The following is a 17,600-nucleotide window of genomic DNA, read 5'->3' as shown; positions in this document are numbered from 1 at the left end:
TTAAAGCAAGTCAGCCACAAGTCAGCTATGTTTTTTTTAAAGGCAGTAAATGAGGCTGAATGAAATGTTTCGCTGACAGACAAGGCTCCGCTGATAAACAGGTGTAGCAGTGGTAAGGTGTTTCACTGTTTTCCTCCAACACAACCGATCCTGACACACGCACAGGAAATGGTTTTACAGAGTTTTAATGTTGTATGATTCTGTTAGTGTACATCAGTAAACTAAAAGCACTCAGGACATCAGGAAACTAAATATATTCTGGGTGTGAGACTGCTCGAGAGAAAGATGGAGAGAGAGAGGAGAGAGAAAGAGAGATGGGGAGGTAGATATGTTTACTTGTCAACCTATTGTGTGATTCTCTTGGGCAGCTGAAGAGGGTTCTCTCTCTCCCTGGCTAACTGTTCTCTCTCCAGCCGAGGTGTTCCCTCTAGTGGCTACTCTCTCCTCTTGCTGTGTGTCAGGGTGGGAGACTGCTCTCTCTCTCTCTGAGGCTTGAGTCAAAGGTCTCTCCCCACGACCTGATTGTCCGGTGACTGGTCTTTCTCCTGTGACTGGTCTCTCTGAAGTTGGGGCATTGCAGGTCTGTATGTGGAACAAAGAGAATGAGGGAGAAGAAAAGAGAAGAGATGAGAGGAGACAGAAGAGTAGGTGAGAGCATAAAGGAAAAGAGAGGAGAGGATAGGGGAGAGGAGGAGAGAGGATAGGGGAGAAAAGAGGAGAGGAGATCATTAAGGAGAAGAGGAGCATAAAAGAGAAGAGAGGAGAACAAAGGAGAGGAGAGAGGATAAATGAGAAGAGGGGATAAAGGAGAAGAGAGGATAAAGGAGGGGAGAGGATAAAGGAGAGGAGAGGATAAAGGAGGGGAGAGGAGAGGAGAGGATAAAGGAGGGGAGAGGAGAGGATAAAGAAGAGAGGAGAGGATAAAGTAGAAGAGAGGAGAGGATAAAGGAGAAGAGAGGATAGGATAAAGGAGAGGAGAGGATAAAGGAGAGGAGAGGATAAAGGAGAGGAGAAGATAAAGGAGGGGAGAGGAGAAGACTGGAGAGGATAAAGGAGAAGAGAGGAGAGGATAAAGGAGAGGAGAGGATAAAGGAGGGGAGAGGAGAAGACTGGAGAGGATAAAGGAGAGGAGAGGATAGGATAAAGGAGAGGATAGGATAGAGGAGAGAGGAGAGGATAAAGGAGGGGGGAGCATAAAGGAGAAGAGAGGAGAGGAGAGAGTGTGTCTAACCTGATCCTCTTCCGTCTGACCGTCTGCGGCTGGTGTGGTGGTGGTTTTGGCAGCCCTGTGTGTGTGGATGTCCAGTCTGGAGTGTGTGTGTGAGTGTGTGTATGTGTGTGTGAGACGCTGTCTGCCCTCCTCAGAGCGAGCCGTGGGGTTGATGGAGGCAGGAGGGAGACGAGCAGGCAGCTCCCATGTCCCCTTAAAATCTGGCCACGCACTGCCGCGCTACACGCACACACACATAATTAAGCACAGACAGACATCCATAAGCACATAAATATACATGCATGTACAGGTCTCAGTGTGTGTGTGTGTGCATGCATGTGTGTTGTTCACTAACCTTAGCCTTCACTCCTGGTAAGAGATGTCCGCGGTCACTGGCGATGAAGATGGTGTGACCCTCTGCCGCTGAGGGCCTCTATACACACACACACACACACACACACACACACACACCCACACAGTCGATTTCAACTAAGTTCAACTCATGGAGAGAAAGTAACACTATTTGCATATTTGTCTTGCACAATTCACAAACAGCACTTAACGTTGGCTAGGTACTGTAAGTTACCTCCTTGAAATGCTTTGGCACGGTCCAATTTTGCAGTTTCTTCGAGTTGAAAGCATTTTCATACTAAAACACACAACAGCACATGTTTACTGCTCTACACAATAACAAAAAATAAACAAAAAGTGTGTTTTTATTGAATGAATGTTGTCATTTTTACCTGATTAGCCGAGTAACCCGACGACATGCCTGGCGGCTAGCGACTCTGTTTGTTGTTGACAGGTTGCATAGCAACAACGGAGTATTGCAGGAAGTCGTCGCCCCGGTCTGTTTTAGAGTTCTCTAGTTTACATCGGAGCTCTTCTGTCACAAGTTGAGCTGTTACATACCTATAACATCAACACCAGTACGGTTCCACAGCATCTGCTACAGAAACAGAAATACGACTGTGCTATTTGGGTAACAGAATGCAAGTGTTTGTTGTTTAGAGCCACTGCTGAGCCAATAAGAATGGCGCCAGCCCTACCGGTAGAGGGACATCGAGCTGGCCAGACCTGCAGCGGCACCACAACAACAACACCGTGTTGTTTATTACCGTTCTCCTAGCAGCAGGATATTATGCTATTAGGATCGCGGATTTTTTCACTTTACAGTAAGAGTCCCCCCTGCAAAGACTTTGGGAATATCGATTTTTTTTTTTTTTGCACTCTAGTGCAGTACAACTGTTTTTCACAGCATTGCAATCCTCTTTGAAAAAATAAATGGTAATTTGTTGTAGGGTCTCTACTAACCAATTATGGTTGTTTTGGAGGGGGACTGTGTCTCATGGCCTGCTGCTGGCGTTTCACTCCACCGCCACTATAACCTCCAATACAATACACTGCAATAGACTGTACATGGAATACACATTGGGTTGTAGACAGAAAACTGCTGGGTATGTACGACACAATCCCTCTCCAAAACTACACATATTTGCTTAGTAGAGACCCTTCTGAGTATTTCCCACCCACTTTAGCTGAGACCGGTATAAAAATGTTCTCTCTACAAGCCAATATGTTTCCATGTACAGTCTATTACAGTGTATTGCATTGGGGACTATGGCGGGCTGGGGAACAAAGTGCTGCTGGGTATGTATGTCCAATAGGGCGGCGCACAATGGGCCCAGCGTCATCCGAGTTAGGGGAGGGTTTGGCCGGGGTAGACCGTCATTGTAAATTTAGAATTTGTTCTTAACTGACTTGCCTAGTTAAATAAATGTAAAAAAAGAAAGTAATGACACAGTCCCCCTTCAAAACGAACCATATTTGGTTAGTAAAGACCCTACTGAATATTCTACACCCCACCGGTAGAAACGTCTCTACAGCCCAGTATTCTCAATATACCAGTGTCAACATTGTATTCTTTCATTATTGGTAAAAAGAAAATATCAACCATATTTTCATTTGTTTTCATAAATTATTCACCTTTCCTTTTCTTGTTGGCACAATAAAAGTAGAAGTGGCCACTGATTAAAATTCCATATATTTTGAATAAATTATCCACATTGCAATATTTCGAAATTTGGGCTTTTAGTTTGGAGGTTTCTTCATTAACATACACAAGTCGTTTTTGCTGCTGGCATAGCTGTAGCACGTTTCAATTCGGTCTTTGATATTATTGTGTGCGGAAGTGAGAGACTAGCCAGCGTGTTGGTAGCCCAGATAATCATTTCAATTGGCTATGATTAGCCCCAATTAGTAGCAGACAAGCTGGAAAGAAACCAGATAAACTAGTTAATGCGTCTTGTTAACTACTATAGTCAATGTTAGTGTAACATTCTCCATTCTGTACAGGGCAAAGAACTGTTTAGCTAATAGCTAACGTTAGCTAGCTATTCTAGAGATGGCCAGGTTCATTACACCCGGTTCCATGGAGGCCGTCTCGCGGCTGGACGGTACACCGGGGGGGAAGAGGGGTGCTCCAGCCTTGGACACTGATACGGACTCCACACGGGAGATTAAAACCCACTTCCGTGTGTGTCGGTTCATCATGGAAACGGGTACAGTACCGAAACAGAACTCCAACCCATATTCACTATGGGGGGTCAGTCTCACCCTGCCTGGGCCGGTGTGGGTGCAGACTTTTGCTCCAGACAAGTGCTAACACATCTGAGTATATCATCATTTTAAATACGGCCTTTATTAGTAGAATAAGGTGTCGAGGCTTGGCTGGTGAAAAAGCCTCTACCACCCCGACCCATAACACTTTGTCTCGCTCTCTCGCTAGGTGTGAAGTTGGGCATGCGTTCGGTGCCCGTGGCGACAGCGTGTGTGTTGTACCACCGGTTCTTCCAGTGTGTCAGTGTGACGGTGTATGAGCCCTACCTGGTGGCTATGAGCTGCGTCTACCTAGCAGGCAAGGTGGAGGAGCAGCACCTCCGCACCCGTGACATCATCAACGTGTGTCACAGGTAGGCAGGGCTGTTTTTATATATATATATATACACACCACCTTTCAAACGTTTGGGGTCACTTAGAAATGTCCTTGTTTTTAAAAGATAAGCAAAAAAAATGGTCCATTAAAATAACATCAAATTGATCAGAAATAAGGTGTAGACTTTGTTAATGTCGTAAATGACTATTGTAGCTGGAAACGGCATATTTTTTTTATTTAACTAGGCAAGTCAGTTAAGAACAAATTGTTATTTACAATGACAGCCTAGGAACAGTGGGTTAACTGCCTTGTTCAGGGGCAGAACGACAGATTTTTACCTGGTCAACTCAGGGTTTCAATCTAGCAACCTTTCGGTTACTAGTCCAACGCTCTAACCACGAGGCTACCTGCCTCCTCTAACCACTAGGCTACCTGCCTCCTCTAACCACTAGGCTACCTGCCTCCTCTAACCACTAGGCTACCTGCCTCCTCTAACCACTAGGCTACCTGCCTCCTCTAACCACTAGGCTACCTGCCTCCTCTAACCACTAGGCTACCTGCCTCCTCTAACCACTAGGCTACCTGCCTCCTCTAACCACTAGGCTACCTGCCTCCTCTAACCACTAGGCTACCTGCCTCCTCTAACCACTAGGCTACCTGCCTCCTCTAACCACTAGGCTACCTGCCTCCTCTAACCACTAGGCTACCTGCCTCCTCTAACCACTAGGCTACCTGCCTCCTCTAACCACCAGGCTACCTGCCTCCTCTAACCACCAGGCTACCTGCCTCCTCTAACCACCAGGCTACCTGCCTCCTCTAACCACCAGGCTACCTGCCTCCTCTAACCACCAGGCTACCTGCCTCCTCTAACCACCAGGCTACCTGCCTCCTCTAACCACCAGGCTACCTGCCTCCTCTAACCACCAGGCTACCTGCCTCCTCTAACCACCAGGCTACCTGCCTCCTCTAACCACTAGGCTACCTGCCTCCTCTAACCACCAGGCTACCTGCCTCCTCTAACCACCAGGCTACCTGCCTCCTCTAACCACCAGGCTACCTGCCTCCTCTAACCACCAGGCTACCTGCCTCCTCTAACCACCAGGCTACCTGTCGCCTCTAACCACCAGGCTACCTGCCTCCTCTAACCACCAGGCTACCTGCCTCCTCTAACCACCAGGCTACCTGCCTCCTCTAACCACCAGGCTACCTGCCTCCTCTAACCACCAGGCTACCTGCCTCCTCTAACCACCAGGCTACCTGCCTCCTCTAACCACCAGGCTACCTGCCTCCTCTAACCACGAGGCTACCTGCCTCCTCTAACCACGAGGCTACCTGCCTCCTCTAACCACGAGGCTACCTGCCTCCTCTAACCACCAGGCTACCTGCCTCCTCTAACCACCAGGCTACCTGCCTCCTCTAACCACCAGGCTACCTGCCTCCTCTAACCACTAGGCTACCTGTCCCTCTAACCACTAGGCTACCTGCCTCCTCTAACCACCAGGCTACCTGCCTCCTCTAACCACCAGGCTACCTGCCTCCTCTAACCACCAGGCTACCTGCCTCCTCTAACCACCAGGCTACCTGCCTCCTCTAACCACCAGGCTACCTGCCTCCTCTAACCACCAGGCTACCTGCCTCCTCTAACCACCAGGCTACCTGCCTACTCTAACCACTAGGCTACCTGCCTCCTCTAACCACTAGGCTACCTGCCTCCTCTAACCACTAGGCTACCTGCCTCTCCTCTAACCACTAGGCTACCTGCCTCCTCTAACCACGAGGCTACCTGCCTCCTCTAACCACTAGGCTACCTGCCTCCTCTAACCACGAGGCTACCTGCCTCCTCTAACCACGAGGCTACCTGCCGCACCAAGATGCGTATGCCGATGAACTTTAACTTTTTTCCTCTTACTCTACATAACCCTGATTTATAATTTCCCTCTCTCTTCCTCCCACTCTCTCCCTCCATCTCTGTCCTCTCTCCTTATCCCCACCACCACCACTCTCTCTCTCTCCAGGTATTTCCACAGTAGTAGTGAACCTCTGAACTGTGATGGTGAGTTCTGGGACCTCAGGGACAGTGTGGTGCAGTGTGAACTCCTGGTCCTCAGACAACTCAACTTCCATGTCTCCTTCAGGCACCCACACAAGGTCTGTACTGACCCCTAACTCCTGAACTCTAACCCCTGACTCCTGACCTCTATCCCAGGGATAGACAACTGGTGGCCCATCTTTTTGTAGGCCAACAGATCAATTCCTCCCTTTCCAAAAAATAATACAAAAATAGTAATACTTTTAGGAACTCAGTCTCAACTTCCTGTTGACGGTTAGAATAGGAGAATACACAAGGTGCAATTTCGAAATTTGGTTGTGCATCAACAGTTTCTCATTATTAATAATGTGCTGAACACTTAACCGAAATGTCTGTTTTCGTTTTTTAAACGACTAATTGACCGATGTCGGTTCAATTATTTGAATTCTATTTTGATTTTTTTCATTCTGTGAGCTCGATGTGTAGTTTCTCTAGAGATAAATCAGATCCAGACTGAACTGTGATGTAGTAGGGAGTTGTAGTTTCTCTAGAGATAAATCAGATCCAGACTGAACTGTGATGTAGTAGGGAGTTGTAGTTTCTCTAGAGATAAATCAGATCCAGACTGAACTGTGTGATGTTGTAGTTTCCAACAGGACAGTATTCTACATAGATTAGTGCAGAAAATGTGGTACTTAACTACAATGACCATAATCCATTGCACAGCTGCTTACAGTGCATTCGGAATGTATTCAGACCCTTTAAGTTTTTCCACATTTTGTTACAACCTTATTCTAAAGTTGATTAGTTTGTTTTCCCCCTCATCAATCTACACACAATACCCCACAAGGACATCACAATACCCCATAAGGACATCACAATACCCCATAAGGACATCACAATACCCCACAAGGACATCACAATACCCCACAATGACATCACAATACCCCACAATGACATCACAATACCCCACAAGGACATCACAATACCCCATAAGGACATCACAATACCCCATAAGGACATCACAATACCCCATAATGACATCACAAACACCCCATAAGGACATCACAAACACCCCATAAGGACATCACAAACACCCCATAAGGACATCACAAACACCCCATAAGGACATCACAATACCCCATAAGGACATCACAAACACCCCATAAGGACATCACAATACCCCATAAGGACATCACAATACCCCATAATGACATCACAAACACCCCATAAGGACATCACAAACACCCCATAAGGACATCACAAACACCCCATAAGGACATCACAAACACCCCATAAGGACATCACAATACCCCATAAGGACATCACAATACCCCATAATGACATCACAAACACCCCATAATGACATCACAATACCCCATAAGGGCATCACAATACCCCATAAGGGCATCACAATACCCCATAAGGACATCACAATACCCCATAAGGACATCACAATACCCCATAAGGACATCACAATACCCCATAAGGACATCACAATACCCCATAAGGACATCACAATACCCCATAAGGACATCACAATACCCCATAAGGACATCACAATACCCCATAAGGACATCACAAACACCCCATAAGGACATCACAATACCCCATAAGGACATCACAAACACCCCATAAGGACATCACAATACCCCATAAGGACATCACAATACCCCATAATGACATCACAATACCCCATAAGGGCATCACAATACCCCATAAGGACATCACAATACCCCATAAGGACATCACAATACCCCATAAGGACATCACAATACCCCATAAGGACATCACAATACCCCATAAGGACATCACAATACCCCATAAGGACATCACAAACACCCCATAAGGACATCACAATACCCCATAATGACATCACAAACACCCCATAAGGACATCACAAACACCCCATAAGGACATCACAATACCCCATAAGGACATCACAATCAAAAACATTTTCACTTAGGGGTGTACTCACTTTTGTTGCCAGCGGTTTAGACATTAATGGCTGTGTGTTGAGTTATTTTGAGGGGACAGCAAATTTACACTGTTATACAAGCTGTACACTCACTACTTTACATTGTAGCAAAGTGTCATTTCTTCAGTGTTGTCACATGAAAAGATATACTCAAATATTTACAAAAAAATGTGAGGGGTGTACTCACTTTTGTGATATACTGTATGTCCCCCAAAAGACTAGGGCTGGCTCTGACTGCATGACAGGGCCCCAAAAGGCTAGGGCTGGCTCTGACTGCATGACAGGGCCCCAAAAGGCTAGGGCTGGCTCTGACTGCATGACAGGGCCCCAAAAGGCTAGGGCTGGCTCTGACTGCATGACAGGGCCCCAAAAGGCTAGGGCTGGCTCTGACTGCATGACAGGGCCCCAAAAGGCTAGGGCTGGCTCTGACTGCATGACAGGGCCCCAAAAGGCTAGGGCTGGCTCTGACTGCATGACAGGGCCCCAAAAGGCTAGGGCTGGCTCTGACTGCATGACAGGGCCCCAAAAGGCTAGGGCTGGCTCTGACTGCATGACAGGGCCCCAAAAGGCTAGGGCTGGCTCTGACTGCATGACAGGGCCCCAAAAGGCTAGGGCTGGCTCTGACTGCATGTGTGGGTATGGATGTGGGTACGCAGTCCCACAAGCCACTGCTGCACTTCATGAGTTCAGATTTTTGCAGCCCTCTGACCCCTCTGACCCTAACCCCGTGGACAGTCAGGTCATACCTGGTCTGTGTTTCTAACGTGTGTGTGTGTTCGTTGTGTAGTATCTCCTCCACTACCTCCTGTCGGTGAAGTCGTTAGTGAATCGTCACGCCTGGTCCAGAACTCCCGTCGCCGAGACCACCTGGGCGTTGCTTAGAGACTGTTACCATGGCACCATGTGTGTGCGCTACGCTCCCCAACACATCGCCATAGCAACGCTGTACCTGGCACTACTCAGCTACGGGGTGGAGGTTCCTGTCGGGGAGAGAGAGTGGTGGCAGGTAGGGGAGTGGTGGCAGGTAGGGGAGTGGTGGCAGGTAGGGGAGTGGTGTGTGTGTGTGTGTGTGTGTGTAAGCATGTGATAGTATGGGTGTGTGTGATAGTATGGGTGTGTGTGTGTGTGTGTGTGTGATAGTATGGGTGTGTGTGATAGTATGTGTGTGATAGTATGTGTGTGTGTGTGTGTGTGTGTGTGTGTGTGTGTAAGCATGTGATAGTATGGGTGTGTGTGATAGTATGGGTGTGTGTGTGTGTGTGTGTGTGTGATAGTATGGGTGTGTGTGATAGTGTGTGTGTGTGTGTGTGTGTGTGTGTGTGTGTAAGCATGTGATAGTATGGGTGTGTGTGATAGTATGTGTGTGTGTGTGATAGTATGTGATAGTATGGGTGTGTGTGATAGTATGTGTGTGTGTGTGTGTGTGTGATAGTATGGGTGTGTGTGTGTGTGATAGTATGGGTGTGTGTGTGTGTGTAAGCATGTGATAGTATGGGTGTGTGTGATAGTATGTGTGTGTGTGTGTGTGTGATAGTATGGGTGTGTGTGTGTGTGATAGTATGGGTGTGTGTGATAGTATGTGTGTGTGTGTGTGTGTGTGTGATAGTATGGGTGTGTGTGATAGTATGGGTGTGTGTGATAGTATGTGATAGTATGGGTGTGTGTGATAGTATGGGTGTGTGTGATAGTATGGGTGTGTGTGATAGTATGTGTGTGTGTGTGTGTGTGTGTGTGTGATAGTATGGGTGTGTGTGATAGTATGGGTGTGTGTGTGTGTGTGTGATAGTATGGGTGTGTGTGTGTGTGTGATAGTATGTGATAGTATGGGTGTGTGTGATAGTATGGGTGTGTGTGTGTGTGATAGTATGGGTGTGTGTGTGTGTGATAGTATGGGTGTGTGTGATAGTATGTGTGTGTGTGATAGTATGTGTGATAGTATGGGTGTGTGTGATAGTATGTGTGTGTGTGATAGTATGTGTGATAGTATGGGTGTGTGTGATAGAATGTGTGTGTGTGTGTGTGTGTGTGTGTGTGTGTGTGTGTGTGTGATAGTATGGGTGTGTGTGTATTGAGCCCTTCTCTCTGTGTCTCTAGGTGCTGTGTGAAGACATCACTAAGGAACACATTGATGCCATCATCTCTGACCTGCTACACCTCTACGACATGGAGGCCAAATGTACCTGAGGGAGGGGGGGACCGTGTGTGTGTACTACCTTCTGTACTCTGAAGAACTGAACTGTTTTTCAACTGTTCATCTTTTTGATAATAAATGTTAAATTAAGAGTTAGTACATAACTGGTTTAGTTAGGAACTCCACTCACCAGATTGTCTAGGTCTTAGTTGGACACGGATTAAAGGGAATTAACCAGCAGACACACAGCCCTCCACAAATTGAGTTTGATACCCATGGTCTATGATGTTTGAATCCAAATAAAACAGAAACAACAAGGAGCTCTCTCTCCTGTCCTCCTCTCTTTCTCTCTCCTGTCCTCCTCTCTTTCTCTCTCCTGTCCTCCTCTCTTTCTCTCTCCTGTCCTCCTCTCTTTCTCTCTCCTGTCCTCCTCTCTTTCTCTCTCCTGTCCTCCTCTCTTTCTCTCTCCTGTCCTCCTCTCTTTCTCTCTCCTGTCCTCCTCTCTTTCTCTCTCCTGTCCTCCTCTCTTTCTCTCTCCTGTCCTCCTCTCTTTCTCTCTCCTGTCCTCCTCTCTTTCTCTCTCCTGTCCTCCTCTCTTTCTCTCTCCTCTCTTTCTCTCTCCTCTCTTTCTCTCTCCTCTCTTTCTCTCTCCTGTCCTCCTCTCTTTCTCTCTCCTGTCCTCCTCTCTTTCTCTCTCCTGTCCTCCTCTCTTTCTCTCTCCTGTCTTATCTGTGACGTCCGATGATCAGTGGTGTAGCAGGTGAGGGAGCGCAAAAAAAAAAATAACCTCGTAATTAACTTAATTAAAGTTGGTACCGAGAGATGCAGCCAATTGAATAGCCTATAATTTAGGATATACATAAAATGCATCCTCCAATTGGTCTATTTTTAAAACCCTCAAACACCAAGTTAGGCATATCTAATTTAAAAATAGGCCATCATCCCTGTCCATCGTGAATGATAGGCAAATTCTTCACGTTTAACGTCCAAACTGCATCTCCATGCCAATGATTTTGGTTGATCAGTTTCATAGGAATATGCATTTAGATCTTAAATGATTGTTTCGTGAGCGAATTAAAGCAGATGGTGTTAACAAACTATTAGCCTTTGTATTTTGTTTCAATCAAAGCGGATATCCTGCCTAGTGGCCCACCACTATGTGGTATTACTAGTTGTAGGCTATAGTCTAATAGGGCCGACCACTACCTGGTATTACTAGTTGTAGGCTATAGTCTAATAGGGCCCACCACTACCTGGTATTACTAGTTGTAGGCTATAGTCTAATAGGGCCCACCACTACCTGGTAATACTAGTTGTAGGCTATAGTCTAATAGGGCCCACCACTACCTGGTATTACTAGTTGTAGGCTATAGTCTAATAGGGCCCACCACTACCTGGTATTACTAGTTGTAGGCTATAGTCTAATAGGGCCCACCACTACCTGGTATTACTAGTTGTAGGCTATAGTCTAATAGGGCCCACCACTACCTGGTATTACTAGTTGTAGGCTATAGTCTAGTAGGGCCCACCACTATGTGGTATTACTAGTTGTAGGCTATAGTCTAATAGGGCCCACCACTACCTGGTATTACTAGTTGTAGGCTATAGTCTAATAGGGCCCACCACTACCTGGTATTACTAGTTGTAGGCTATAGTCTAATAGGGCCCACCACTATGTGGTATTACTAGTTGTAGGCTATAGTCTAATAGGGCCCACCACTACCTGGTATTACTAGTTGTAGGCTATAGTCTAATAGGGCCCACCACTATGTGGTATTACTAGTTGTAGGCTATAGTCTAATAGGGCCCACCACTATGTGGTATTACTAGTTGTAGGCTATAGTCTAATAGGGCCCACCACTATGTGGTATTACTAGTTGTAGGCTATAGTCTAATAGGGCCCACCACTACCTGGTATTACTAGTTGTAGGCTATAGTCTAATAGGGCCCACCACTATGTGGTATTACTAGTTGTAGGCTATAGTCTAATAGGGCCCACCACTACCTGGTATTACTAGTTGTAGGCTATAGTCTAATAGGGCCCACCACTATGTGGTATTACTAGTTGTAGGCTATAGTCTAATAGGGCCCACCACTACCTGGTATTACTAGTTGTAGGCTATAGTCTAATAGGGCCCACCACTATGTGGTATTACTAGTTGTAGGCTATAGTCTAATAGGGCCCACCACTATGTGGTATTACTAGTTGTAGGCTATAGTCTAATAGGGCCCACCACTACCTGGTATTACTAGTTGTAGGCTATAGTCTAATAGGGCCCACCACTATGTGGTATTACTAGTTGTAGGCTATAGTCTAATAGGGCCCACCACTATGTGGTATTACTAGTTGTAGGCTATAGTCTAATAGGGCCCACCACTATGTGGTATTACTAGTTGTAGGCTATAGTCTAATAGGGCCCACCACTACCTGGTATTACTAGTTGTAGGCTATAGTCTAATAGGGCCCACCACTACCTGGTATTACTAGTCTAATAGGGCCCACCACTATGTGGTATTACTAGTTGTAGGCTATAGTCTAATAGGGCCCACCACTACCTGGTATTACTAGTTGTAGGCTATAGTCTAATAGGGCCCACCACTACCTGGTATTACTAGTTGTAGGCTATAGTCTAATAGGGCCCACCACTATGTGGTATTACTAGTTGTAGGCTATAGTCTAATAGGGCCCACCACTACCTGGTATTACTAGTCTAATAGGGCCCACCACTACCTGGTATTACTAGTAGTAGGCTATAGTCTAATAGGGCCCACCACTACCTGGTATTACTAGTTGTAGGCTATAGTCTAATAGGACCCACCACTACCTGGTATTACTAGTTGTAGGCTATAGTCTAATAGGGCCCACCACTATGTGGTATTACTAGTTGTAGGCTATAGTCTAATAGGGCCCACCACTATGTGGTATTACTAGTTGTAGGCTATAGTCTAATAGGGCCCACCACTACCTGGTATTACTAGTTGTAGGCTATAGTCTAATAGGGCCCACCACTACCTGGTATTACTAGTTGTAGGCTATAGTCTAATAGGGCCCACCACTATGTGGTATTACTAGTTGTAGGCTATAGTCTAATAGGGCCCACCACTATGTGGTATTACTAGTTGTAGGCTATAGTCTAATAGGGCCCACCACTATGTGGTATTACTAGTTGTAGGCTATAGTCTAATAGGGCCCACCACTACCTGGTATTACTAGTTGTAGGCTATAGTCTAATAGGGCCCACCACTATGTGGTATTACTAGTTGTAGGCTATAGTCTAATAGGGCCCACCACTACCTGGTATTACTAGTTGTAGGCTATAGTCTAATAGGGCCCACCACTACCTGGTATCACTAGTTGTAGGCTATAGTCTAATAGGGCCCACCACTACCTGGTATTACTAGTTGTAGGCTATAGTCTAATAGGGCCCACCACTACCTGGTATTACTAGTTGTAGGCTATAGTCTAATAGGGCCCACCACTACCTGGTATCACTAGTTGTAGGCTATAGTCTAATAGGGCCCACCACTACCTGGTATTACTAGTTGTAGGCTATAGTCTAATAGGGCCCACCACTACCTGGTATCACTAGTTGTAGGCTATAGTCTAATAGGGCCCACCACTACCTGGTATCACTAGTTGTAGGCTATAGTCTAATAGGGCCCACCACTACCTGGTATTACTAGTTGTAGGCTATAGTCTAATAGGGCCCACCACTACCTGGTATTACTAGTTGTAGGCTATAGTCTAATAGGGCCCACCACTATGTGGTATTACTAGTTGTAGGCTATAGTCTAATAGGGCCCACCACTACCTGGTATTACTAGTTGTAGGCTATAGTCTAATAGGGCCCACCACTATGTGGTATTACTAGTTGTAGGCTATAGTCTAATAGGGCCCACCACTACCTGGTATTACTAGTTGTAGGCTATAGTCTAATAGGGCCCACCACTACCTGGTATTACTAGTTGTAGGCTATAGTCTAATAGGGCCCACCACTACCTGGTAATACTAGTTGTAGGCTATAGTCTAATAGGGCCCACCACTATGTGGTATTACTAGTTGTAGGCTATAGTCTAATAGGGCCCACCACTACCTGGTATTACTAGTTGTAGGCTATAGTCTAATAGGGCCCACCACTACCTGGTATTACTAGTTGTAGGCTATAGTCTAATAGGGCCCACCACTATGTGGTATTACTAGTTGTAGGCTATAGTCTAATAGGGCCCACCACTATGTGGTATTACTAGTTGTAGGCTATAGTCTAATAGGGCCCACCACTACCTGGTATTACTAGTAGTAGGCTATAGTCTAATAGGGCCCACCACTACCTGGTATTACTAGTTGTAGGCTATAGTCTAATAGGGCCCACCACTACCTGGTATTACTAGTTGTAGGCTATAGTCTAATAGGGCCCACCACTACCTGGTAATACTAGTTGTAGGCTATAGTCTAATAGGGCCCACCACTACCTGGTATTACTAGTTGTAGGCTATAGTCTAATAGGGCCCACCACTACCTGGTATTACTAGTTGTAGGCTATAGTCTAATAGGGCCCACCACTACCTGGTATTACTAGTAGTAGGCTATAGTCTAATAGGGCCCACCACTACCTGGTATTACTAGTTGTAGGCTATAGTCTAATAGGGCCCACCACTACCTGGTATTACTAGTTGTAGGCTATAGTCTAATAGGGCCCACCACTATGTGGTATTACTAGTTGTAGGCTATAGTCTAATAGGGCCCACCACTACCTGGTATTACTAGTTGTAGGCTATAGTCTAATAGGGCCCACCACTATGTGGTATTACTAGTTGTAGGCTATAGTCTAATAGGGCCCACCACTACCTGGTATTACTAGTTGTAGGCTATAGTCTAATAGGGCCCACCACTATGTGGTATTACTAGTTGTAGGCTATAGTCTAATAGGGCCCACCACTATGTGGTATTACTAGTTGTAGGCTATAGTCTAATAGGGCCCACCACTACCTGGTATTACTAGTTGTAGGCTATAGTCTAATAGGGCCCACCACTATGTGGTATTACTAGTTGTAGGCTATAGTCTAATAGGGCCCACCACTATGTGGTATTACTAGTTGTAGGCTATAGTCTAATAGGGCCCACCACTATGTGGTATTACTAGTTGTAGGCTATAGTCTAATAGGGCCCACCACTACCTGGTATTACTAGTTGTAGGCTATAGTCTAGTAGGGCCACCACTACCTGGTATTACTAGTCTAATAGGGCCCACCACTATGTGGTATTACTAGTTGTAGGCTATAGTCTAATAGGGCCCACCACTACCTGGTATTACTAGTTGTAGGCTATAGTCTAATAGGGCCCACCACTACCTGGTATTACTAGTTGTAGGCTATAGTCTAATAGGGCCCACCACTATGTGGTATTACTAGTTGTAGGCTATAGTCTAATAGGGCCCACCACTACCTGGTATTACTAGTCTAATAGGGCCCACCACTACCTGGTATTACTAGTTGTAGGCTATAGTCTAATAGGGCCCACCACTACCTGGTATTACTAGTTGTAGGCTATAGTCTAATAGGACCCACCACTACCTGGTATTACTAGTTGTAGGCTATAGTCTAATAGGGCCCACCACTATGTGGTATTACTAGTTGTAGGCTATAGTCTAATAGGGGCCCACCACTATGTGGTATTACTAGTTGTAGGCTATAGTCTAATAGGGCCCACCACTACCTGGTATTACTAGTTGTAGGCTATAGTCTAATAGGGCCCACCACTACCTGGTATTACTAGTTTGTAGGCTATAGTCTAATAGGGCCCACCACTATGTGGTATTACTAGTTGTAGGCTATAGTCTAATAGGGCCCACCACTATGTGGTATTACTAGTTGTAGGCTATAGTCTAATAGGGCCCACCACTATGTGGTATTACTAGTTGTAGGCTATAGTCTAATAGGGCCCACCACTACCTGGTATTACTAGTTGTAGGCTATAGTCTAATAGGGCCCACCACTATGTGGTATTACTAGTTGTAGGCTATAGTCTAATAGGGCCCACCACTACCTGGTATTACTAGTCTAATAGGGCCCACCACTACCTGGTATCACTAGTTGTAGGCTATAGTCTAATAGGGCCCACCACTACCTGGTATTACTAGTTGTAGGCTATAGTCTAATAGGGCCCACCACTACCTGGTATTACTAGTTGTAGGCTATAGTCTAATAGGGCCCACCACTACCTGGTATCACTAGTTGTAGGCTATAGTCTAATAGGGCCCACCACTACCTGGTATTACTAGTTGTAGGCTATAGTCTAATAGGGCCCACCACTACCTGGTATCACTAGTTGTAGGCTATAGTCTAATAGGGCCCACCACTACCTGGTATCACTAGTTGTAGGCTATAGTCTAATAGGGCCCACCACTACCTGGTATTACTAGTTGGTAGGCTATAGTCTAATAGGGCCCACCACTACCTGGTATACTAGTTGTAGGCTATAGTCTAATAGGGCCCACCACTATGTGGTATTACTAGTTGTAGGCTATAGTCTAATAGGGCCCACCACTACCTGGTATTACTAGTTGTAGGCTATAGTCCTAATAGGGCCCACCACTATGTGGTATTACTAGTTGTAGGCTATAGTCTAATAGGGCCCACCACTACCTGGTATTACTAGTTGTAGGCTATAGTCTAATAGGGCCCACCACTACCTGGTATTACTAGTTGTAGGCTATAGTCTAATAGGGCCCACCACTACCTGGTAATACTAGTTGTAGGCTATAGTCTAATAGGGCCCACCACTATGTGGTATTACTAGTTGTAGGCTATAGTCTAATAGGGCCCACCACTACCTGGTATTACTAGTTGTAGGCTATAGTCTAATAGGGCCCACCACTACCTGGTATTACTAGTTGTAGGCTATAGTCTAATAGGGCCCACCACTACCTGGTATTACTAGTAGTAGGCTATAGTCTAATAGGGCCCACCACTACCTGGTATTACTAGTTGTAGGCTATAGTCTAATAGGGGCCCACCACTATGTGGTATTACTAGTTGTAGGCTATAGTCTAATAGGACCCACCACTACCTCGGTATTACTAGTTGTAAGGCTATAGTCCTAATAGGGCCCACCAAACTATGTGGTCTTACTAGTTTGTAGGCTATAGTCTAATAGGACCCACCACTACCGGTATTACTAGTTGTAGGCTATAAGTCTAATAGTGGCCCACCCACTACCTGGTATTACTAGTTGTAGGCTATAGCTCCTAATAGGGCCCACCACCTACCTGGTAATACTAGTTGTAGGCTATAGTCTAATAGGGCCCCCACTACCTGGTA

At 45.9% G+C, this 17,600-nt stretch overlaps 2 protein-coding genes across 2 annotated transcripts; one reads left to right on the top strand and one right to left on the bottom strand.

The window, feature by feature from the left end:
* Nucleotides 1-212: 212 nt before the first annotated feature.
* cfap126 (cilia and flagella associated protein 126) lies at nucleotides 213-2,320 on the bottom strand. The gene is made up of 5 exons (XM_038985702.1): nucleotides 1,954-2,320; nucleotides 1,797-1,859; nucleotides 1,566-1,643; nucleotides 1,232-1,450; nucleotides 213-582 (listed from the first exon to the last, which is right to left on the bottom strand). Exons 1-5 carry the CDS (start codon nucleotides 1,978-1,980, stop codon nucleotides 340-342), a joined length of 630 nt encoding a protein of 209 aa, XP_038841630.1. The 5' UTR covers nucleotides 1,981-2,320; the 3' UTR covers nucleotides 213-339.
* Nucleotides 2,321-3,377: 1,057 nt separating this feature from the next.
* Nucleotides 3,378-10,706, top strand: ccnq (cyclin Q). Its single transcript, XM_038985701.1, has 5 exons — nucleotides 3,378-3,771; nucleotides 3,999-4,182; nucleotides 6,161-6,293; nucleotides 8,940-9,158; nucleotides 10,247-10,706. Exons 1-5 carry the CDS (start codon nucleotides 3,615-3,617, stop codon nucleotides 10,334-10,336), a joined length of 783 nt encoding a protein of 260 aa, XP_038841629.1. The 5' UTR covers nucleotides 3,378-3,614; the 3' UTR covers nucleotides 10,337-10,706.
* The last annotated feature ends 6,894 nt before the right edge of the window (nucleotides 10,707-17,600 follow it).

Source organism: Salvelinus namaycush, unplaced genomic scaffold, assembly GCF_016432855.1.
Source record: "Salvelinus namaycush isolate Seneca unplaced genomic scaffold, SaNama_1.0 Scaffold3689, whole genome shotgun sequence".
NCBI classification, from domain to species: domain Eukaryota; kingdom Metazoa; phylum Chordata; class Actinopteri; order Salmoniformes; family Salmonidae; genus Salvelinus; species Salvelinus namaycush.
Note: the sequence above shows the minus strand (reverse complement) of the source record. Positions and strands in the feature narration are given on the sequence as shown.

Bases quoted from the DNA above. Each gene is read 5' to 3' on its own strand.
- cfap126 (XM_038985702.1), bottom strand. From the start codon at position 1,980: ATGTCGTCGGGTTACTCGGCTAATCAG. The intron at 1,644-1,796 runs GTAACTTACAGT...GTGTGTGTATAG, and splicing joins TGCCAAAGCATTTCAAGGAG to AGGCCCTCAGCGGCAGAGGG. The intron at 1,451-1,565 runs GTTAGTGAACAA...GTGTGCGTGTAG, and splicing joins TACCAGGAGTGAAGGCTAAG to CGCGGCAGTGCGTGGCCAGA.
- ccnq (XM_038985701.1), top strand. From the start codon at position 3,615: ATGGCCAGGTTCATTACACCCGGTTCCATGGAGGCCGTCTCGCGGCTG. The intron at 3,772-3,998 runs GTACAGTACCGA...CTCTCTCGCTAG, and splicing joins TCGGTTCATCATGGAAACGG to GTGTGAAGTTGGGCATGCGT. The intron at 6,294-8,939 runs GTCTGTACTGAC...TTCGTTGTGTAG, and splicing joins CCTTCAGGCACCCACACAAG to TATCTCCTCCACTACCTCCT.